Source organism: Apus apus, chromosome 8 (genome assembly GCF_020740795.1).
Source record: "Apus apus isolate bApuApu2 chromosome 8, bApuApu2.pri.cur, whole genome shotgun sequence".
Taxonomy (NCBI): Eukaryota; Metazoa; Chordata; class Aves; order Apodiformes; family Apodidae; genus Apus; species Apus apus.
The window spans coordinates 13,352,195-13,375,809 of record NC_067289.1 but is presented as its reverse complement, the minus strand read 5'-3'; the positions used below and the strand labels follow the sequence as shown (position 1 = coordinate 13,375,809).

Here is a 23,615-nt window from a genome sequence, read left to right as displayed (position 1 = left end):
GCAAAACAGGACCAAATGGCTTTTGTCTAAACAAAGTGTTACAGGCAGCTGCAGTTCATTGACTAACAAGAAATTAAGAGAAAAAAAAGTCAGCACAAAGGAGTGTTTCTCTGTGAAAGCTACTCTAAAAGTCATGGAGCTTTTTACAGAGCTATTGCCAGCAGAGTTTTCACTCTTTCTGGAAGAGAGAAGCCTTCCTGGGTCTTCTCTAAAACCTTAAAAAAAATCAAACTACTTCAGCTATTTCATAGCACTTGCTATTAAATTTCAGGAGATGTGAACTTAGCACTCACTGTACCACCTGTAGAGTGTACAGGTTTCACTGTTGTCAAGAGCTTGGCTTTCTTGTTATGGCTTTGGGAAATTCATGACAATGCTGAGAATGTGGCAAAAAAAAGTGACCATCAGTTCTGTGAGATAAATGCTTGTCTCGAACCTTTTTTTCTTACTAAGCCCAAACACAGAGAATACCTAGAACTCATAATTAATATGAGGATTTCTTTACCCAGCCCTGCCTTACCCCTGTGAGTTGGTGTGCAGCTGTTTGTCTAAGTCTGTAGGTGGTGCTAAAGCAGTAACAACCTCAGTGGTGTCAGATATTTTGCAATTTCCTAGTCTGATTTTTTTTGTGAGAGTAGAGGTGGTGTACGGAGAGGTGAGCTTTTTTCCCCTGTAGGTGACATGTGCCAAGGAAAGCAAGATAAATTGGTGAACAAAGTGCATGCGCAATCGAAAGCTGCTGGTTTTCACCAAAGAGCAGGCTGGGGAGAGCATATTTACAGAAGCCTTGATCTCTGGGGGTTCTGTAGGCTGGAAAAAGCACAAATCCCAAAATTTTCACCATGAAGAGCTCCAGAAATGTCTTCTGTCTTCTCTTCTTTAATGCTGGTAAGTACCCTCCAAAAACTTTTGCTTTGGCATGGTGTCTTTGGGGTTGACTTTGTGATACGAGAGAGTAGAGGAAAACTAGAACCACTTCAGAACCGATCTCATATGGCCAGGAAAAGAAATAGAAGAGAAAAAACAGTAAAGGAGTAGAAAGAGCTGTATTGAGCACATGCATGTGTCTTGGCTCATTGGTGGTAAATATTTCCTCAGCACTGAATCTACTTATTTTGGTTTGATGGCATCTGTTTCTCACAAGTGTGAACAGTTCTGTGACATTTATTTTGTTAAAATACAAATAATGGCCTTATTCTACTAATCATACTTTGTGTGACAGGTTGGCTTTCTCCTGTCATTCCCAAATTCTAATGACAAATGTTTGTAATTTCACTGAAGGTGTAGATGCTGTTTCTGAAGCACTCTGCAATTCTTCAAAAAGAAATTATACTAGTTGCTTATTTATTTCTTTTACATTGTTGCTGCTGAAAGCCTTTAATAGTGTATTAATAGCTGTGTTAATAACCATTTGATGTTATGTTACACAATGAAGTACTGTTACTTTCAACAAAGGAGTTAATTGGATGTTTCCCAGTAACAGTTGTGTGTTTAGAACTTTGAGTGTATTTCAAATGGAAGTTGCTAACTTCTGCTGTTTCATGCTTTGTATTTATCTACATATATACAGAAGGGCCAGAATTGTGAAGAAACTTGGGTTCAGTCTGAACTTCTGTTTTAAGATGCTCTTGGTTGGCAGTCGGAAGACAGGCTAACTGCAGACTTTTTCTGTGCTCAAGCTCACTTCAAATGGATTAGCTTGTAAGGAAGGAAACAGAACATCGCCCAGGCTCTCTCTTTCCTGGAACAGCAGTTGAGCAGTTTGGAAAGCGACAAATGAATTACCTCTTTTAGATGAGTGAGAGGTAAAAAGCAACGAATTCATGCTGTTCCACTATTTTGGCTGAAATATGGAGCCAAATGAGCTTTGTTTCATGTTTCAGGTGTATATGGCTCATGATTCCTTGCTACAATCCATGCATTATCTGAGGCACTAAGACCCCTATTTAATTTCCACTTGCTTGTGTAGAGAAGAAAAAACCCAAAACCCTTTATCAATGAAAACCTAGGGTCTTCCTCTTGTCCCAAGAGTTCCTGGACCTCAGAGGTGGGCAGTTGTTTCTCCCTCTACTAGCACATGAAAACTAACTGTGAGCTTTCCAAGTCTGACTTAATGTTTGTTGGCAGCAGCAGAGTTGGCTCTGAGTTGCTGTGGAACAACAAGCCAGCCCCTCGTGTTTCAGTATCGGTGCAAAACAAGCTGAGTGGCATCAATGGTCTCGTTAGTCTGCAGTCATAAGTCAGAAAATGTGCTACTACTGAGCACTAGTGGAGTAGTTTTAGCTTGTAGAATTAAATGTGGAGTCTCAACTGCATGATGATGGTGGGGAAGTAGAGGGCCAGTTAGAGTTTTTAGAAAGCCATGTGACAAATAACTTAGAGCAAACACCAACTTAAAAATAGAACTTGTAGAAAAGCAGTGGCATGTGATGCCTCATGTTTAGAAGAATGATCTGTGCTTGTTTATCAGCATAAGCCACACTTGCGGATGCGGTTTATGTACCGCTGCACAGTTGGGGACATATCCTTACAAAACAACTAAGTGTTTGCAGCTTTGGTGCTTGAAAGGGTGGTGTTTGGGCCTGCTGAAAGACACCTTTCTTCACTGGCTAATGGAATCTCTGCTACTCAACTTCAGTCTTGTCATTCATGGAACTATCCCCCCCTTTTCATGACTGTGGAAAACAGCCTCTTATGAAAGAGTGTTTTGAAGGGACAAGTTTACTTTTCATAATAAGCTGGGTGGTGAGGCTCTTGAGCACCTAAGATAGCTTTTTTTATTCAGACCAAAAAGGGCTCGGGCAGGATTCCAGATACTAACTAGCAGTGCTTGAGGCAGAGTTGTCTTTGGGCAATCTCTTTGGTTTTGTAGTATATCTTTGTAAATAAAAATTTTTAGCACTTTTGACTCAAGAAAAGATCATGTGTTCTGGAAGGTTTTCAGGATAGTCTGGACACCCTGACCTATTCCATGGTACCCACATTTCTTGTGTCAGAAACAAGTACGAGGTTTCAGTATCTGAGTCTGAGCCTATTCTGTTTCCACTCCAAAGAACTTCAGTATTTATGTTAATCTGAATCGAAGTGGGAACCACCTCTAAAGATTCATTGTTGAAAGACCCCTGATTTCTTTCTATTTTGGGAAGAGGAACAGAATGAAGTGTTGGCACTTTGGGAACCTTTGAATGGTAAGCTCTGTTGCTTGTGTTTTACCATGTTTTCTCTTGGCGTTGTGTTTGCAGCTCTTGGCCTGGAACGTGTCCGGTGGTGCACTGTGTCTGAGCAAGAGCTTTCCAAGTGTAATGACATGAGTAAAGCCTTTAGTGAGGCTGGCATCCTTCCCCCTCTGGAGTGTACAAAGGGGGGGTCACCTGCTAACTGTACCCAGATGATCAAGGTGAGTTGTTAGTGACAGGAGTGTCCTTGATTTTATTTCCCCATGTACTTAATCATAATCCAGTGGTGATGCACACAGCCCAGCCATGAGTGTCTGATGATCCAGGCAGCTCACCATATGCTTCCCAACGTTCATGACTCTGAAAAATCAAAGCATATCTTTTTTAAAAGACACAAAGTTATCCATATAAACCTGAATGTCAGAATGGCCCTGTGTCATCTGTTGGGCCAGACATACATGGCCAGTCATTAGGAACACAGCGAAGGTCTTAAATATTTCCTCTCAAATGCTAATCTTTGATTTGGGAATTGTCAGATTTATTTAGCAGGTATTTAAGAAGGGATGGAGTTGTAAGATGCAGATAGTAGTTAAAGCTGTGGTGCTGAGCTTATAAGTAGATTGCATTTCAATAAATTCTGAATCACAATGCCATTTCAGGGCCCCATCATGGAAATTGCTGTATATACAGATGAGATGAGTGTAAAGCCAAATAAAATCTTCTAGTACTGGAGTATGAGAGAGACAAACCAGCAAGTAGGGTGGGCAAAGGGCACACAAACCCAGCTGTATTAATTCAGCTGCCAAGAGCATGCTCAGTTTCCACAAGGAGCATGGCTCTGGGGAAGGTCTTAAAGACTGTAAACATGTGGCTTTGCAAAATGATGTATGGGATGTAATTCCCTCCTTAGGAGAGAGTGGAAGGCAACAAGGGGATATTGAAGGAAATGTGGCATCAGGTAATCGTAGTCATCTTCACTGAAAGAGTATGGGGGAAGGAGAGGATGGCTGGCTGTGTTAATAAAGAATTATCTTTGTATATCCTGTGTAGACATGCCCAAAAATCAGGGTTTTGTGGAGGAGATTCAGCCTGTCAAGGACAAGAGGTTCAGAGCCACAAAACAAGGCCTGGCAAGCTAGTTTGAAGGGAGATATGAGGCAAGTGGTTGTGTGACCAGAAAAAAATAGGAACAAATTGCAGAAATTGGAATATTGTAATTCTTTTGGCAACAGAAGCAGAAGAATTTTCTGACTACTAAAACGCCTGCATTGCCTAATGATAAATACTGTTCTTGAGCAAGGGAATCAAGACTGTATTGAAGAATGTTAAGAGCAGATAAAGATCTTACCTTGGAATCAGACAGAAAATACTTTCTAATAACAGGTCTTTCTAAGACCACTGGGCTGGTGGCTGCATTCCACCAGGGCCCTGTTAGACTCTGTGAAGCAGGTTATCAAAAGGGCTGATGTGTGTATGCTTCTGCAATACAGTGCACACAATTGCATTTGTAAGTCACTGCAATCAGCAGGCACCTATCTAAAAACCTTGGATTCCTCTAAAACTTGATTAGCTGAACTCAGAAACCTGCAGGCAGATGGCATGAGTAAGTAGCTTTCTGGTAAAATGGATCTTCACTGTAAGGCTTCAGACAAGGCTTTGTCCTTGAGACCTCTTTTTCTTGTGCTAATAATCTACTAGATGGTTAAGCTGTCCTTCTCTGTGGAACCCCTGAGTCTGCATCTGCACTGAACTCTGCTCTTTAAAGACAAAAAGAGAGTGGAATGCAATGGCTGAAGAGGCAAAGATATGCTGCTTTATAACACTGCATAACTTGGACTTAGTCCTGTGAATGTATTAGCACAGGGATAAAGTAAAAACCCTTCTTCTTTGAATGTGTTTAAAAATTGAGAAATGTCTAAACATTAAACTAGGGAACCTGACAATATTTAATGTGACCAGAGGTATTCTTCAGGTCTTTGAACACTTCTGTAGATAATTCTCAAATGTTGTGACACACAGAAATGAAGTCCTTCTGAAAATAAGTAGCAGGTATTGCCATTGCGCATACACTTAGCAAAAAATATCCTGTTCTTTTCTTAAATGTATTGGTAAATGCTTGCTACAGAAAAAAAATAAAATACCCACACTGCTGATGCATCACCTCAGCAGTGATTGTGGGCATTTAAAGGGAAGAGGTCTGTAGCATCTAAACTACTTTGTGTTAAATACAATAGGCATTTTTTCTGTCTTGTTCTGTGATTTTGTACACTGTTACTTATACACAAGCTATTGTTGGAGGTTCTTCTGCTAAATGGATCTCAAAGGCTCAGCTTTCCAATCAGAAAATGTTGTCTCATGTGGCAATATGTCCACCTAATCAAGTTGTTGTCTTCTGTGGCCAGGCCTTCCCGTTTCATCTGCACTGGTTTTTTGTTCACCTGCAATTATAGAGGCTCATTTTCTTCTCCCTGAGGGTCATACCCTTCTAGCTCCCACCTGCCCTTCTTCCTCTCACTGTCAGATGTCCATTTCACCTGTTACAGTCAGCTGAAATTATAACGGTATTGTTGGACACCTTCCCAGCAGTGGATGCCCCAGATTTGTATTCCCCCACTTTCAATGGTCCTTTTTAGATGGCTTTCTCCTCCTCTGAAATGCACAGCCATCTGCTTCCCTTCTCCCAAAATGTGTGGCTTTTTCTCTGCTGAGATACCAGCCAGCAGGCACACACATCTCCAAAGCTACAGTGCTTTAAGGTTGCTTTTGAGTGAACTTGGGCATTCAGATTTTGTAGCCCCAGGAAACTATCTGTATGACCTCAAAAATTACATTTACTTTCTTGAAATCTTCAAGCTTTGGGGCACCAGCTATAGAAATGAACAAAATTCCAAACTTATGGGCCTTTAGATTAATCACAGGGCTGTAGGAACCATTTCTAAGATTTTTTGGGACTATGAAGACAAGTGAGGCCAACATGGGCCAGGTCTGGCTTCTGCATTATTTCTCAAGGAAGGTGGTTTTGAAGTTCTAAAATCCCACTTGGTAATTGTTCTTTAGAAATTTGAGTGCCCTTAGAAGAACTTCTTGGAGAAAAGAAATCGCATAATAGAGATTAAATTCATATGTCCTCTGCTTCTGGCTGTTGAGAAATACTGATAATTTATCTTCAACATGTCTGCACAGGATGATTTGGCAGATGCAGTGACACTGGATGGCCGTTTGATTTACCAGGCTGGAAAGGAGCATGGTCTGAAACCTGTGGTTGGGGAAGTATATGATCAAGGTATATTCTGACTAAGTAACTTTCATGTTACTTAATATCTGCTTTTTTTCTTACACATTTTTATTGTTTTCATTTTATTTTGGGATCCTCCTCTCAAACTCTAAACAGTAGGTAATGGTCAGGTTCCCTCTTGGATGTTCCTTCTCATAACAGAATGTTTGTGGAGGAAACAGAAGATGCAGGACTGAGGTAGAGTTTGTCCTGAAACAGGTCAAAATAGCCATTCCTGTTTGAGGTTTGTTGTTGTTTGATTGTTTATTTTTAATTGTCTCACTGCTTACTGTTCCGTACTTTGCAGACAGATTAATGAATTGCTAAGTATAAATTGTTGTTTGGTTTATTTCTCAATCGCATAAATGAGAAGAATTTTATTTTTAATAATGTATATGATTATCTGCTGGAAGAAAGTGATAGATTCTCCTCCTGGTTTCCTTAAGCTTTGAGTTCCTTTCAAGACAGAGACAATAATTCAGTGGTGATTTGTCATCCTGACTATGGGCTTAGTATCAACATGTTTGTGTAGTTCAGAGCTGGAAGATGTCCCCCATAACTTTTAGAGACCCAAGGGAAGGAACAGCTCTTGAAGCCATCTGCAGGCACTGATGTCCCACCACGCTATTATGAGCTGGAGTGGGATTTGGTTTGTCTTCTTGGGAGGAACCTCTGGATGTCTTTCATCCCACCTCCCTTTCAAAGCAGGGTGACCTTCCAAGTTAAAGCAGATTACCTGTGACCTTTAACTAAGATATTTAATATTCAAGAGATAACAGGGGACGTTCATTTATGGTCAGCAGGTTCCCACCAAGGATGTGAACAATGAGACTTGCCTGTGGGTAGAGAAGAAGACACAAGAGGCCACACATCAGTGTCTCTCACTGTAATGCCACTGTGAGACTACTTTGCTTGCTTCCCTTTCTTCCTGTGCTGCAGAGATTGGAACTTCCTACTATGCCGTGGCTGTGGCAAGAAAGAGCTCCAACATCACCATCAACAGCTTGAAGGGTGTCAGTTCATGCCACACAGGCATCAACAGAACTGCTGGCTGGGATGTCCCAGTGGGTTATCTGATGGACAGTGGACGCCTGGCAGCAATGGGATGTGACCTTCCAAAAGGTAGGAGTTACAAGGCTAAGTTCTGTTCTTTAGCAGTGCCTTTTCATAAGGTCTTGGGACAGAAATGTTATGTTCTAGGTGCTGTTTTGTTCTTTGGCTTTGATTCTCCTGGTAAGATGGAATAAACCTAAGTCTGATGAAGGCTGCAGGGTTGTTTTTCTTAAACTTGGAAACGATCTTTTAAGAACAAAATTACTTACACCTTCTAAATATTGTTAAGAGATGTTCTGCCTAGATTTGTTAAAATGAGATTATAGGATTTTTATTCATTGCTAAAAATTTCTCATTCTCATTTCATATTCAGCTGTAAGTGACTACTTCAGTGTAAGCTGTGTTCCTGGAGCAAATGGTATAAACTATCCCAAATCCCTCTGTAAGCTCTGCAAAGGGGATTCTGCTGGGCAGAACAAATGTGCACGGAATTCCCAAGAGCGATACTATGACTACAGTGGGGCTTTCAGGTAAAAATCATGGTTCTGACAACTTTTTCATTTCTATGCTCTTATCTATAGCCAACATGTCCAGGCCTCACTGACAGGAATTTGAAACCAGAGAACTTCCAGTTGATCTGATTAGGAGATGTGCTGTTGTGTTAGAACGTCATGCTTTAAACCTAGAGAATGAACAAAAGTAATTCTAAACCCACTATTTCAGGTATTAGAGTATTAAAACCAAATGGATATTTAGCACTTTTACTGGGCAGGGAAATCCTATTGCTCTTTCCTTTGTCCAGCAGCTGTTAACACAAAGCTGAGTGTTTCAGCAGGCTGTACCTTGCACAGTAAAGCCTGATGAGCTGAACTGCTGCCCTGCTCAGCTATTTCAGGCATCCCATCTCAGTTGCACTGAATTACTGAGTTGCTCTGCCCTCTGTTTTTGCACACCAGTCTTTCCCTTATGTTACTTCTTCATGTCCCTGTGCTGTGGTGTAGCTCCCAGTCCCTGCGTACTAGCATTGACTGAGCAAGAGCAGAATTTGCTTATGTGAAACATTTGCTCCTCCCTGTATATTCCCCAAAGGATTGTGCAACCGCCTTACACAGAGAACTCTCCTGGAAGGTCATGGTGTTTGTCCCAGGCAGCACTGAACATGTTGTCCATGTTCACCAAATGACAGTGATGGTTTACTTCATGCTGTAACAGCCACTGGTCTCTGCCTTGAGCAAAACTCTGGGCACAAGGAAATAGGTCAGTGGCTGTGGCTGATGGAACGTAGCATGCAGCCCTCTGGCTGTCAGCTGGCAGTGAGCAGTGCATGTGCTTTGTAACGCATCGTTGTGGTTGGATTTATATTTATTAGGTGTTTGGCTGAAGGTGCTGGAGAAGTTGCTTTTGTGAAGCACAGCACAGTGCCTGAAAATACTGATGGTAAGTAATTCAGAAGCTTGTTGAATAGTGGCTCCAAGGTCTGGAGCACGGTGTCTGTAGTGGCAATGTAATGTCAAATGCTTGATTTATTTTGAATTGAGGAATCAGCAAAAAATGCTCTAATAGCAAAACCAGATTAACCTACTGATGTCTGCTACAGGAGATAAAGAAGACCTGGTGTTCCTTTTTCTTTATAAAGTGCTTTGTAGTTTCAGTAAACTTTAGGGGTGGAATCTTAAGCTCTTTCAGGAAAGAGAGCTCAAGCAGCACTGAATTCTTAGTTTTCTACAGACCTTGGCATGTTGCTCATACCTTTCCAAGGATTTCAGCAGAGACTAGCAGAAAGTTAACAAGATGTGGCCTCCCCTATCTGGCACTTTGTGAAAACTTCCTTGAGCATCATGTTATTTTAATATCATGGGCCGATCTGACCATCACTTACAGGGAAAAAACAATGTTGCATGTGTTCCTAGACATAGGGATGCTCTTGATACTGCTACCGACCCCAGTGCAGTTCTGTGCAGTCTCACAAGTGTTAAGCTCTTTAATCTGGTGTTTCTGATAAGACAACAAAAGATCACATAGATGCATAGGATATGTTGTGCAGTCAGGAAGAGTTCAAAGATGCTCTGGAGATGTTTTCTGCTCTGTATGTGATACTTGAACCAGATGTGGAGCTAGGAAGCATCAGCCTCACCTGACGTCCGTTCCACAAGCGTGTTCTGTCTGATTTCAGGAAGAAGTCTTTTTTCCTGGGCCCAGCGGCTTCGCTCCCAGGACTTCCAGCTTCTGTGCCCCAGTGGCAACACAGCTGATGTGACAGAGTGGAGGACCTGCCACCTGGCCCGAATCCCAGCTCGTGCCGTGGTTGTGCGGCCTGATACAGATGGGGCAGTTGTCTTCCAGCTCCTGAACCAGGGACAAGTAGGGCACCATTTTTTCATCATTTTACAGGAGTTCTCCTATCTGCCTGGCGGAACTAAAAACAGGATATTTGGGGACCTTCAGCTCTGTGGGGCTTGAAGGGGTATGGGTTGTCACATCCCGAGTAGAGGGATTTGTGACAGGTGCTTTTTTCTTTCTTTTAATATTACAGCGAAGATTTAATGGGTTAGGCACCAAGTTTCAGATGTTTGACTCTGCAGCCTATGGTGCCCAGAATCTTCTGTTCAGAGACTCCACCATAGAGCTTGTTGCAATCACAGCTCAGAATTACCAGGCATGGCTGGGTGATGAGTATTTTCATGCTATGCAAGCTCTGAGCTGCAACCCCAACAGTAAGTTGTCTTGATTCCTATTCATACCCAAGAACAAAAATAGCTGATAACAAATACCATCTTTATTCTGCTTTGTTTTCTTTGGACTCATGGAGGGTTGTGGCAAGATGCCAGTCTAATGTTTGAACATAAAGAAAGGTCACTTTTTGACCTAGAAACAGTTTCACGTTGCAGTGTGATATTTCACTTTATGATGAAATTGGCCCACTTTCACTTTGTGCTACAAGATGTAGGCATATCCTACCCTTTCTGGTGTATGAGATTCATTAATCTGGGAAGCTGCTACTGCCACCTGGTATTCCATTTCTTACCTGCTAACAAGGGGAAATTGTAATGTGTTGCTGTGTAAATCCTCAGGTAGTCTATAAAGGATGGATTAATGGTTTCCTAGCAGAGAATTTCCTCCAGAAGCTGAAGAAATCCTCAGTTGCTTTTTATTGAAAGGTTACAGTGTTTTATACTATCAGAAGAATATACAGTTTGCATTCTGGCAAAGTCAGAACCACAGGCTGTAAGAAGCCCTGACTAAAGTTTAATAATTATGCAACTGAGTCTCTCTGATGTGCTCTGTGCTGTGGCAAAGTCCCCCATCACCTGGACTTGTCTTTTCTAGAAGGCTGCTCAGTGACTGTCAGGGCTGTGGAAGCCTGTGTTCAGGGTGTGGTTTTGCTGCACTCAGCTAACACGTTATGGCTGTGCTTAATGGTCAGCAATTGTAGGAGTTCTTGTCCCTTTGCTATGGATAGGTTTGCAGTGTGGACACAGCACTAGTCTGGAGAGCTCTGCAGTGCCTAATCAAGTGTAAGTCTGAGCTGGGGAGAGGTGACAGTGGGCAGTTGAGTCCCTCCTTGTCTATTACAAAGAAAATGAACTGTACTATTTCCTTTCCAATTTTGTGCAGCCTTGCCAGAAAGCCTGAACTGGTGTGTTGTATCCACTGAGGAGATTTGGAAATGTGGTGAAATGGCCATTGCCTTTAAGAAAAAGAATTTGAAACCAGCAATTCAGTGTATTTCAGCCAAGACAAAGGAAGAGTGCATGAAACTGATCCAGGTAGGCTGCTAGAGTCCTTGTGCAATAAATCAAATTCCCATAAGCTGCTCTCTGCTGGGTAGTTAGGTTCAGAGAGACATGCGCTTAGGTGAGCAGCAGGAATACTGAATTACAAGGAGGTGATCTGTGGCTCACATGGTATGGATGGGCCTGAACCCTCATGATCTTCAGTTGTGATGAGGGCATTATTGCCCATCTAATTCAACCTGTATGTATGAAATATCTTGTCCCCATTTCAGTGATGATGCTTTATGCAGGTTTTGGGGGGTTTCTTTAGCAGTGTATTGCTGTTGTACTGTCAGAGTTGCCATTTCAGATGCAATAGTTATGATACTAGAGATGTCTTAGTTGTAGCAGGGAAGGTATCTACTGTTTTTTCACAGAAATCCCACATTTTATTTTTCAGAAAAAGGAAAGTGATACTGTTGTTCTGGGTGGAGCTGATATTTACACAGCTGGGAAGACATATGGCCTTGTACCAGCTGCTGGAGAAAGTTACTCTGGTAAGGTCAGGAAACATAAATACAGCCCTTAATTTTCCAGGTTGTTTGAAAACAGCTCTAAAAGCACAGCCTCTGTTCCTTAGCCCTGCTGGGAAAGTTGTTTTCGAAGGAAATGAGTATTACTATCCTCACATCATGGATAGAGGAGGAAGTAAATATGGGATGGGTTCCTACAGTGACTTTGTGGCAACTTTTATCTGTCCTGCTGCAGGACCAGGTTGAGTCTTTGGCAGTTTTGAGTCTTGTACATCTTTATTTGTATTTTCACTTCCCCAAAAAATATTTACAATGGAAAAAATCAGTATTCACAAAACCACAGAAATTACACAATAGATTCTACTTAGAAGCAAATTCTTCCAGTCCATGTGGCTACTTGAGTCACCAGTGAAAAGAGGGCTTGTGGTCATTGTGTCACCAAGGCAGCACTTCAGTACGGTGCAAAACTCATGGAAATTTTAATACAGATTTGAGTTTTCACATAAAAACAACTTCTTAAAGCAAAGTTTTGCTAAGCCACTATGGACCCAAGCATTATTTTTCAGAGGGATGTGTTTGTAAGAGCTGATGTGAACAGGAACACTTTGGTATTCATCATGAGATCACTCGGTCCAAGTGCACAGAGGCCGTGAGTGAATGCAGCATTGTGAGGTAGAAATGAAAAGTAATTGCATGTACATTCATAATTCCTGACTAGCTGAGTGTTGGTGCAATTAAAGTTGGCACCATGTAAGTGTGGTGGATCTAGGGAATGCTTCAGGGAAGCTGAAGTGTGTTCTGTTTTTTCTGCAAGCTGAGGACAGCGGCAGCGCGTACTACGCGGTGATAGTAGTGAAGCGAAATGCATCCAATGCTTTCACCATCCGTGACCTAAAGGGGAAGAAGTCCTGCCACACAGGACTGGGGAGAAATGCTGGATGGAATATTCCCATTGGGATGCTAATTAAGAGAGGTGTTATTAAGACCAGAGACTGTAATATTCCTCAAGGTAAGACAGCAGTACTTCATACCAAAAAGCCTAATTATAGACTTTAATTAAGGAAGTAATTTTGATATTCCACAGCTTGATGTTAAGCTGATCTGTTCATGAAGGGATGTGTTTTTAGCGTGACACTGTGAAATCTTAAGTTTGCCACCCGAGTAGACTAGTGGGAGGAGTCATACTGAGAATGTTATATCTCCCGTGAAAGTATTTCTTTCCCTCTTTCCTTTATCACAGAATCATTGGTTGATTTAGATTGGAAGGGACTTTTAGAGGTCATCTAGTCCAAGCAACTGCTCAAATCAGGTCCAGTTAGATCAGATTGCCCATGTCTAGATAGGCTTTGAGTAATTCCTAGGGTGGAGATTACACACAACTTCTCTGGAGCACTGACCCAGTGTTTGACCATCCTTGGTATGAAGAATTTCTTCTTTGTATCTAAACAGAGACTTTGATCTGTTGCTTCTCACCTTTTTGCTCTGCATCTCTGAGAAAGATTGGGTCTATCTTCATAGAATCATAGAATCACTAAGGTTAGAAGGGACCTTAAAGATCATCAAGTTCCAACTCCCTTGCCATGAGCAGGGAACCCTACCACTAGACCAGGTTGCACAAAACCTCATCCAACCTGGCCTTAAAAACCTCCAGGGATGGGGCATCAGCAACCTCCCTGGGCGATCCATTCCAGTTCCTCACCACTCTTATAGTGAAGAATTTCTTCCTAATATGTGACCTAAATCTCCCCTCTCTGAGTTTAAAAACATTACCCCTTGTCCTATCACTATCTTCTCTTATGAAAAGTTCCTCCCCAGCTTTCCTGTAGCCCCTTTCAAGTACTGGAAGACAGCTATAAGGTTTCCCCAGAGCCTTCTCTTCTCTAGGCTGAACAGCCCCAACTCTCTCAGCCTGTCTTAATAGCAGAGGTGCTCCAGCCCTTTGATCATCTTGGTGGCCCCTCTCTGGACCTTTCCCAACAGGTCTGTATCTTTCTCGTGCTACCTTCTTGAAAAATCCACCATATAAATTAAGTCATTAATTCAGTTGGTTGTCTTATCTTCAGGGTGATCAAACCCAGCTCTCAGTGTGGTAATGTCTTGTGCTCCAGCCCTCAGAGAGTAGGATGCTCATTCCACTTTATTTGTTCTAGAATATCAATGTCTTTCTAACACTGGGAGCTCAAAACTTGGCACAGGTGTCAGAGGAGAATCATCACTCCCCCTGGCTGCTCCACTGACACAATGCAGTTTGCCATTAGCCTTCACTGGCACAAAAGCACTGCTGACTCTTGGTCAGCTTATCCACTGGGAACCTCAGGTCCTTTTTTTACAGACATATCCCCTCTAGGTGGTACTTCCAGCTCTGGGATGTCAGTGCAGTAAATATATCCCTGTCCTGAATTTTACTGCTTTTATTTTCAAACTGTATTTAGTAATGGAGCAATGTAGCACAGCAAACAAAGGATCTGTGAACATAGGACTCCAAATTCAAATTTTGCTTGCCTGTTTTCTATCTCCTAGGAAGCTCTCTGGTTTCTTTACACAAACAGGTAAATGGTGCCAACAATTTTATAAGTTGTGTTGTGAATTCAGGTAAGGAAGCTGTAACTGGTGTTTTTAGTGTTGGTTCTAACTTCATCACAGTGCAACTAACTTTCTTGTGAAGAGCTCACTCTTTTCATTCATTACATTGGATTGTCTTTCTTTCCCCAGCTGTGAGTGAGTTTTTCTCTGCCAGCTGTGTGCCTTCAGCTGAGCTGGACAATTACCCATCAAAACTCTGTCAACTATGTATTGGAGATGACAGTGGAAACAACAAATGCAGTGCAAGTAGCCAGGAACGTTATTACAGCTACAGTGGAGCCTTCAGGTAATTAATACAGTTGTTGTTTAGTCTGTCAGCTTGTCAAAATGCAAGGAGGAACTATTTTCCATCCCAGTCAGCAGAAAGTAGTTCTTGTTGCTGCAGTGAGACTGCATGTGCAGTTAGTGAAGCGGGACACGTGTCCCCAGGTGTCTGCAGCAATGCAGCTGTGTCAGAAGGCATTACATTAGATCATGTCAAAGCCTGTCACCAGCTTCCTGGCCCACAGCCAGCCTGATGACCAGCAGGCAAATCTGTGTCTATGTTGGCAGAGCAATAAGCACCCACCTAGTTGAGGGCCAAGAGGATTGCCATCGGTCTTTAATCTAGTGTGACAGACTGAACGGTTGGGTCAGCCATAAAGAGCTTTAGCAGGAAAGCAGGCTAATAGTAGCCAGTATCTGGCTGCTGTAAGTCCATGCTGAGAGTGGGGGTGCCAGGAGTGGGTCTTCACTATCCTAACTCATTGGTAGCTGTACGTGAAGGTAGGTTTCTGAACAGCACGACCAACTATCGCCAATGTTCAAATATCTTAACCTCTTCAAAACAAGATTTGTTAACGGTACAGGGAGAAAATATCACAACATGAAATAAATATTTAGTGTACTAATAGTGGACGTCTACATATGGGGCCATATCCAAAGCCTGTGAAACCCTTAGATATGGAACTACCATTTTCTTTTCCTGGACTTTGCTTCTGAAGGTAATGGTGCATGTAACAGAGCTGGCAGTGAGTGGTCTTTTTCCTTCAGGGGAGGAGACTTCAACAGCAGCTGCCTAGTAAATATTCAAGTGCTAGACTTAAGATAACTACTTCTTGAAAAATGTGTGGCTGTGGTATATATGCCTTGTAGGCAAACTCCAGATCCTCTCTGCTGTACTTCATAGATTAGCAGAACTAGCTACCAGGCACCAAATGAATAAGCAAGAAATGCTGTTACAGGTTGTATGAGTCTTGCTCATATTCTAAGGTTGTGCATTTGATAATAGTCCAAAATTTATCCAGAAACTGTGAGGGTTTTTTAATAGAGAAGATTTTATTTCATTGAGTGATGTGGAAAGTTTTAGGTATTTAAAAGGTTCACATTTGATTAAAAGTGGTGGGTCACAGTCTTCTACAAGGTAGGGAGGGGTCTGACTGTGATGCTTGGGTGATCATCTCCAAAAGAGATTGTTATGACAGGTGACTCACATGAGCTTCAAATTCACCCTTAGATTCCAGATCCCTTCAGCTCTGGATATCTTCAGAGTAACCTGACTAGAAGTATGAGAGGTCACGTGTTTTCTGTATTAACTCACTGTTTGAGGCAAATTAAAATGTGCAGAGCAGTACAGCAAAATCTGTTGGGAACAGTCTTTTCTGATGGGGAATGCACAGAACAGCACCCACTGACTCCTTTGTTGTGCACGTGACAGGGTCAAGCCACATGGTGGTAAGACATTTGATTGTAACTGCTCATGTTAAACATGGCTTATTGCTCTGGGTCCATTGCATTTGTTTGCAGGAAGGTATGAAAGAAAAATCAAATTCTAAACCTATCAATTTTTAGGAAAAAAAAAAAGTTCACAAAAAGATGCTTTGAATTTATTTTTTCTTTGATTTCCTAAAGGTGCCTGGCACAGGACTCTGGGGATGTGGCCTTTGTGAAGCACTCAACAGTGTTTGAAAACACAGATGGTATTTAGTTTTACACATCTGTTTATTACAATTCAGTAATTTTTCTAGAACCTTTTTATTCTAAAGCATTCAGTGAGTCACAGTGACCAGTTTCTTTTTTCAGGTAAGAATACTGATAGTTGGGCCCAAAACTTGAAATCCAGTGATTTCCAGTTACTGTGTCCAAATGGTGCCCGTGCTGAAGTCACCCAGTTTGCCGAGTGTCACCTGGCTCAAGTGCCAGCCCAGGCCGTTATGGTTCACCCAGATACCAGCATTTTTGCTCTGTATGGACTCCTGGATAAAGCCCAGGTATTAATGATTAATTTATGCTGTGGGGGAGAGTTACATACGGTCTAACACAGACCAAGGATAAGGACAACAGGACCATAGTGCCATATTGTGTCCCCTGCATCCTGGGACTGGCCATGTGTGCACTGTGCAGAGCCCTGTTGTTGGGAGTGGGAGGGAGAAGGTAAAATACAACCTGTGGAATTCTCCTAGTAAAACCACCCTGGTGCACAAGGGATTTCAACTTTTTGCTCAGCCACTGGTTTCAGTAGTAATTCTCCTGGAGCTTAAGGTGTTTGACCAAATGGCATGACTTCAAATTCTCCAAGAAATAAGGGTACATGCTAACACTTTTCCATCCTGAAATTTTCCTAGGAATGCAACAGAACATTGCTGGGTATATGTATGCTACAGCCTTGAATATGGTAAACTATCTAGTCAGACCATGCCTGGCTGCCACAGCTAAGTTCCTGACAATACTGAAGCTAACTAGTTTAAAAGCAGTACAGGGTATCTTCATGCTAGGCCTCAGTAATTTCTGGAAATCCTGTGCAGCCAAACCCTATGCTACACAACAATATGAAGGCTTTTTTTAAATACAGCACTTTCCAGATAATGACTAAAAAACCAAAATCACAAATGCTGTTCTTGTAATTGCCAGTGGCAGAATTCTGTATCTCATCTACTGGACCATCTAAAAGCAAATGCAAAAAAGACATTCTGCAATTGTGTATGAACTTTTAATCTACAAAAAAAGTCCTCATTGTCTTTCATGTTGTATGAGAGGAATGTGCCAGTTAATCTTGCAAAACACTGAAAATTTTGCATTATTTTCAGGTCTACTTTGGAAATAGCAGCAATGGAAATGGATTCAAAATGTTTGATTCTTCAGCTTTTCAAGGGAAAAACTTGATCTTTAAGGATTCTACTATTAAGATTGTGCCAGTAGTAGAGAGGAGGACACATGCAGAATGGCTGGGGAGTGAATATATTGAGTCTCTCGAAGGCTTGCAAGCACCACAATGCTCTGGGGCAGGTAATGAAATAAGACAATACCTACTCATGACTACTGTTGTTCCCCTTCTTACTTTATGTCAGATACAAGGCTTGGACTAGCATGGTCCAAATGGCAACTGCCAGGCCACCTCTGCCCTGCCGTGTTTTCTTCAGATAAGCTGCTGTTTGGATAACATGCTGTGCTAACATTTGAGTGCCTCTTCCTGCCTCTTTGCATGGCAAGTGCTAACAGCACCTGCTCCTCAGGGGAGTGGGGTGGGCCTGGAAGCTGCCCCTGTCAGTGTGGATGGGGTTGAATCTGGGGCAGAAGCCAGCAATAGTGTCAGCATGGTTTATAAGATCAGTCCAAAACTAGGCCATCGTTGCTGATGTTGAACCACCCTGGCCTGGAGGATTCCCAGGTACTGTTAGATGGATACTGGGTTTCTGACCTGTAGAAAAATGTTCACAGTATCAAAAAATCTCATCTAGTGAATCCTCTCCAGCCTCCTGGCTGGTTATGTTCAGTCTCCTACATTCCTGCTTAATTCCATCCTACCCTTGCTGGAGGCAGCAGTTTCTGCTTCCAGAAGAGGTAAGTGCACAGAGGACAGACAGGCTTGGACAGAAAGACAATCTGCAGTCTTTTGCCATGGGCAAGGTCCTCCACCTTCCAGGAGACAATAAGGGGAATCTGCAGCCACTGGATGAAAAAGAAGGTCAGAGAGACTTGGGAGGACCACCTGTTGGCAGAGGAAAGAGCCAAGGCAGATGTGTGTGTCTGCTGAGCTTGTTGACTTTCCACAACCAGTGCCCCCACTGCTTGAGGGAGATGTCATCTGACCTGCGGTCTGTAATTTGACAATCCCCACCAAGAAACTTGTGACTGTCCTCTTTCTACGTGTGGTTCTCTGAGTGCCTGTGCATGAAACTTATTTGCTGATGGTGAAACAAAGCAGATCACTTCTGATTAACTGTTTCTATACCTACTGGCTTGCAGCATTTCAGTTTTTATTTTTATCCATAGCTGCAGTAACAACAAATATTGCTGTGCTGCTGGCAGGCAGCATCCTCCTGACTACAGCTACCACCTCATGGTCCTGGGATGAAAAGATATTCAACGTAATTTAAAAAACCTGGTAAAACTAGATAATAATGTAAATAAATGAAAACTAACTAACAGAGAAGTAATTATGATTTATCCAGACTTTGGCCTGGCAGGTAAACTATAGTTTCTCACACTTTCTTCTCTCTTCTCTTACTCTACTTCTCAGCTTTTCTTACTCAGGTTTTAGAGGGAAAGAGAGAAAGTCTGTCCTCCTGCTATTGCATTTTAGATTTTAGAGCTGTGTCTGCAGTAGCAAGCAGTGACACAATGCAGCAGCCCCCAAACCCACAATTATATAGGATTTAAGTCCTTGGGTCTGAGCTCTCCCTGTCAGCCAGGAACCCGACACTTCTGGCCATTTAGTTGAAGCCATGACCTTGTCTGTATGCCTTCATATACACTGAGTTACACTTTATCTGTCAAATATATGGTTAATGTATTAGATACGTGTTCCATGTGTTTGGTGTGTGTATTTCTGCCACACTGGATCCTTTCTAACTTGCAGTTACTTTTAAAATAGTATCTGTAGCTAGACCTGCAGCCTGTGAGGCTGTTGACGTCATTACCCCACTGTTATCAGGTATTGCTTCTTTCCTGAAGGAGTCTGCTGCCTCGTTTTCTTGCATCACTGGTGCCAAAGTTTGGATTCATCACCTCTTGTCTTTTGAATTATTTTGTCTGTAGGCAGGAACTGCACCATAATTCCTCCAACGAATTATCCTTGTGAATACAACACTACGGAAAAGCAGTTTAAAACAGAATACTGGTGAACGTGTTTGGTGTAACAAAGCAGGGGCAGTTCTCATGCTGCAGAATCGCTGTTAAAGCCCAGAGGGCCCCTCGCCCTGAGCGGCCGTGCGTGCCGGTGCCGGTGCCGGGCTGGCGGCGGCGGGTGCTGGTGACGGCCCGGGGGCCAGGGGCGGTGCGTGCTCTGCGTGCTCAGCCCCCCGAGGCGCGAGTCCCGCACGCACCCACCGCTCGCCGTGCGGGGCGGCGGGCGCTGCGCACGCGCGCCGGGGTCCCGTTGCGGCGCGGGGCCGGCGGGCGCGCGCCCCCCGGCGGTGCGGGAGCGGGGCCGGGAGCGGGATGCGCGCCCGGGGGCTGTGGGCGCTGCTGGCCGCGCTGCGGGCGGGCTGGTGCCTGCTGCCGCAGGCCGGCTACCTGCACCCCGACGAGTTCTTCCAGTCGCCCGAGGTGATGGCCGGTAAGGCGGCGGGCGGGGCGGGGGGGAAGGCCCCGCGGTTCCCACATGCCCGGCGAGGCGCTGGGCAGGGACGGACCCGACGCGCCGGTTCAGCCGCAGCCCGGGAGATGCCCAGGGGTGCGTGTGCCCGGGCAGCCCGCAGCACCTTCCGCGGGACGCAGGGCTGCTCTGCGCGACCTCCGGGCACGTTCCGTCCTGCGGCGTGACCGGTCACACCGCGCTGCGCAGCCCGCCGGGCGCTCCTTTGTTGTTGGAGAGCGATCCTTGCAGGCTCTGGGCGGCTGCTCCTGCCGTGTGTCCTGGAACCGTGTCACCGTGACAGACTTCTTTGTTTTGGTTTAGTTTGTTTTTTGGTTGGTGTTTTGTTTTTTTTAAGCTTTGTGAAGGTGACTGGTATACTGTTAAAGGTTTCAAGGTTAACGCCAGCCCCAAAAGCTTAGGGGCTCTACATGGTGATGCCTCTTTCACTAAGTTATATCCCTAATGCTGAGCTGCCAAATAAAATATATTATGTATGTATGTATTTTTTCCCCTCTTTCTCTATAGGAGACATTTTAAACCTACATGTCTATTATCCTTGGGAGTTCCTTTCCAGCTCTCCTTGCAGAACGGTTGTTTTCCCATTAGTGACATCTGGAGTTACCTACTGGGTGATCAAGTCTTTGCAGCAGCTGGACTTATGTTCAAGTTGCATCAACAGCTACACCCTTCTTGTGTCACCTCGTCTTCTCTTTACCATCTTTTCCTTCATTCTCGACTATTGCGTTTATCGATTGGCTCCTTTTTGGGAAGCAGATCCATGGAAAGCTCTGGTACTTCTTGCTGGATCATACGTTACTCTGGTATTTTATACAAGAACATTTACCAACACACTTGAAGGACTTCTCTTTGCTCTTTTGATGGTATTGGTTTCCTCTAGGTCTAGGGGCAGCTTAGCAGAGCCTACAAGCAGCCCTCTCATAGGTGTTGTAACAGCTGCTGGGTTTTTCAACAGACCAACGTTTTTGGCTTTTGCTCTAATGCCCCTGCTTTACTGGGTAGGTTTAATTGTTGACTGTCATAAGAGCATTAAAACTGTCATAAACCACTTTTTGAAGCTTGTTCTATGTTCGTGTTTCACTGCCATTATTTTCATAACAGCTGACACCTTGTATTTTACCTCCATGGGCCTAGACAACATCTACAGCATCAAAGAGAGCAGCATATTTGATGTGGTAGGTCAACTAAATGAGAAAATTATAGTAACCCCTTTAAATTTTCTCAGGTATAATCTTAATCCTCGTAATCTTGCACTGCATGGAAGTCACCCACGAGTGACTCATTTTGCAGTCAACGGAATAATGCTGTTTGGGATCTTACATATCCTGGCCATCTGTGCAGGGTTTAAAATGTTAAAGGAATATATCCATCACCTGATATGGGTCAGAGCAAATCGCCATGGGTCATCTGGGCTGTTAGTGCATTCTAAGGGCAATCCAACATTACTGCTGTTTTATTTTGTTCCTTTGGCAATTCTCTCCCTGTTCAGCCACCAAGAACCTCGGTTTCTCATTCCTCTCATCCTGCCATTAGTCCTGTTCAGCACGTCACAGAACAGAGCTGTAAAGTGGAAACACGTTATTGTTGTGTTCAATGTTCTTGGGGCTTTGTTGTTTGGGTGCTTACACCAAGGAGGACTCATCCCATGTCTGTTTCACTTGGAGCAACTCCTGCATTCTCCAGACTCTTCAAGCCACCCAACACACTATTCCCTGCTCTTTGCTCACACCTATATGCCTCCTAGGTCTCTGCTTAATATCAAGAAGAGAGACACACATATAGAAGTCATTGATATGGCTGGGTGTGAAGAAGAAACCCTCTGCCAAACAGTAGAGCAGCAGGCAAACAATTGTACCTGCAGTGACTGTCATGTTTTTGTTATAATCCCTGGTACAGTCAGAGCCACAATTACAAAATGTGGTGTCTTGTTCAAGAATGAGACTTTGATATTTCCACACTTATCAATGGAAGACCCACCACAAATACCCTTCTTATTCAGTGGAAATTGGAGAAGTCAGTTAGGACTATACATCCTTCAGGTAGAGAGATCACAAGCATCTTTAGATTTTAGGAGAAAAATATTCTAGCTTTTCATTTCACTTGGGGGCTGCCTGAGCTGCTGTAAGACCTTCCTCTTCACAGACCCACCTTCAGCACAAGCGGTGACACTGGGAGCTCCCGAGTCTCTTTGTTCCCTTTCCTCTTGCTCTGATATTCCCCAGTATAGCCAGTTCTGGTTAGAACCTGCTTAAAATTGGAGTTCTTCAGCCCCTGTGGTGTTTTATATGAATCTGTAATTTTCTTGAGGAGAGAGGATGCAGTCAGAGCCCACTAAAACTGTGATTCATGCTTAGCTCTTTCTGTGTGAGATTTTGAAAGTTCTTATAATCTCTGACTGAGGGTTTGTGGATTGTGTGGTTTTAAATGATAATAGGCACTAAGTCATCTGCTGGAGAGACTAGACAAAAGCTGGTCTGACTCAATAAGGCTTTATTTTTATGCTTTGAAAAATTCAGACCCTCCTCACAGTCATTGGGCCAGATCACAGTCACAATATAGACACCAGCACTGCAATATTATCTTGGGTGGTTCTGTTTTGAAAAATCCCCAGTGGTGATCTGACAGAATCTGATTTAGAACCCAGAAGATGCTTCAGCATAAGTACTTGTGCTAAATCCTAAAATCCAAGCTTTGCCCGTTTAGCCTTTCTTGCCAGGGTTACATTCCTGTGACGTGCCACATGCGTATTGCACAGAGCCGCTTGAGAAAGCTGCATTTTGATGGCATTAAGCCTGTCTTGTTTAGCTGGGCAAGTGGGGCAGTCCTTTCCTTGTGTCCTCCTGCAGCTCTCATGCTCTGCTGTGGCTCTGGCACTGGCAGGGGTGCACAGCAGGGCCCTGCCCTCTGCTGGGGCAAGGAGCTGCCAGGCAGAAAATGGGTAACTCGGAGGGATTTGATCCTCTCTGTTTCAGCAGAGAGATCTCCGAACTGGCTTACTGCAGTTAGAAATCCACCAGTTCTGCTGCAGGGGAGCCAGGAAGGATCTGGGGAGGAGCTGCATCCCCTGCACCACCTTCCCCTTTCAGTGACAGCTTCCCCCATTAAATCAGCTTAGTGAGAATGACAGATCACATCCTGGCTCTCCAGTAGAGACCAGTCTGATTTTGAAGTGGATACAAATAACCCTGAGCTTCAGCTGAGAATGAGGCTATGTGCTTAACAGTATAGCACAACTAGCAATTTTAATTTTTGCCTGCATGAGCTTCTGGATCTGGGAGATACTGATTTGGCAAACACATGCAGGTCAAACCTCCTTCTAGGAAACGGATCTGACACTTGAATTCTTTCTGCTCACAAAGGCAGTACTGCTCTTTGCAGTTCCTTCATCCACACAGCTTTACATAAGATCTTATGAGCCAGGTTTTTTTCAAGAGAATATAGATTAATGCCAGACTGAAGGGAAGCTGTGGGAAGGATTTGTCCGTTTCTTCCAAATTAAATGTACAATCTAGATTTTTAGGGTACATAGCTCTTGCTTTCTTGTAAATCATTTTGTGTTAAGTCTCCTTTATATACGTCCATCCCACATCCTTCATCCTTCTTTACTGACAGGCCTGTAAATTAAAGGTGCATGTTTTGGGGGGAGGCAGGGGTGCATGTCTGTTGTTTGTACTGATGACTCACGAAGGAGCAGAAGTAGTTATGAAA

The 23,615-nt window shown here is 43.4% G+C and overlaps 1 protein-coding gene across 7 annotated transcripts; it reads left to right on the top strand.

Moving 5' to 3' along the window:
• The first annotated feature begins 525 nt into the window (after positions 1–525).
• MELTF (melanotransferrin) lies at positions 526–22,612 on the top strand. Of its 7 annotated transcripts, none has more exons than XM_051626245.1 (16): positions 529–888; positions 3,243–3,397; positions 6,360–6,459; positions 7,390–7,572; positions 7,877–8,033; positions 8,873–8,940; positions 9,677–9,864; positions 10,037–10,217; positions 11,119–11,270; positions 11,677–11,773; positions 12,564–12,758; positions 14,462–14,618; positions 16,223–16,290; positions 16,394–16,581; positions 17,398–17,596; positions 20,415–22,612. In XM_051626245.1, exons 1-16 carry the CDS (start codon positions 843–845, stop codon positions 21,992–21,994), a joined length of 3,714 nt encoding a protein of 1,237 aa, XP_051482205.1. In that variant the 5' UTR covers positions 529–842; the 3' UTR covers positions 21,995–22,612. The 7 variants fall into 7 exon arrangements, with proteins under 7 accessions (XP_051482209.1, XP_051482210.1, XP_051482205.1 ...); XM_051626248.1 differs by lacking the exon at positions 20,415–22,612 and adding an exon at positions 18,584–18,743 and having other exon boundaries at positions 532–888; XM_051626246.1 differs by lacking the exon at positions 529–888 and adding an exon at positions 1,397–2,047.
• Positions 22,613–23,615: the final 1,003 nt, after the last annotated feature.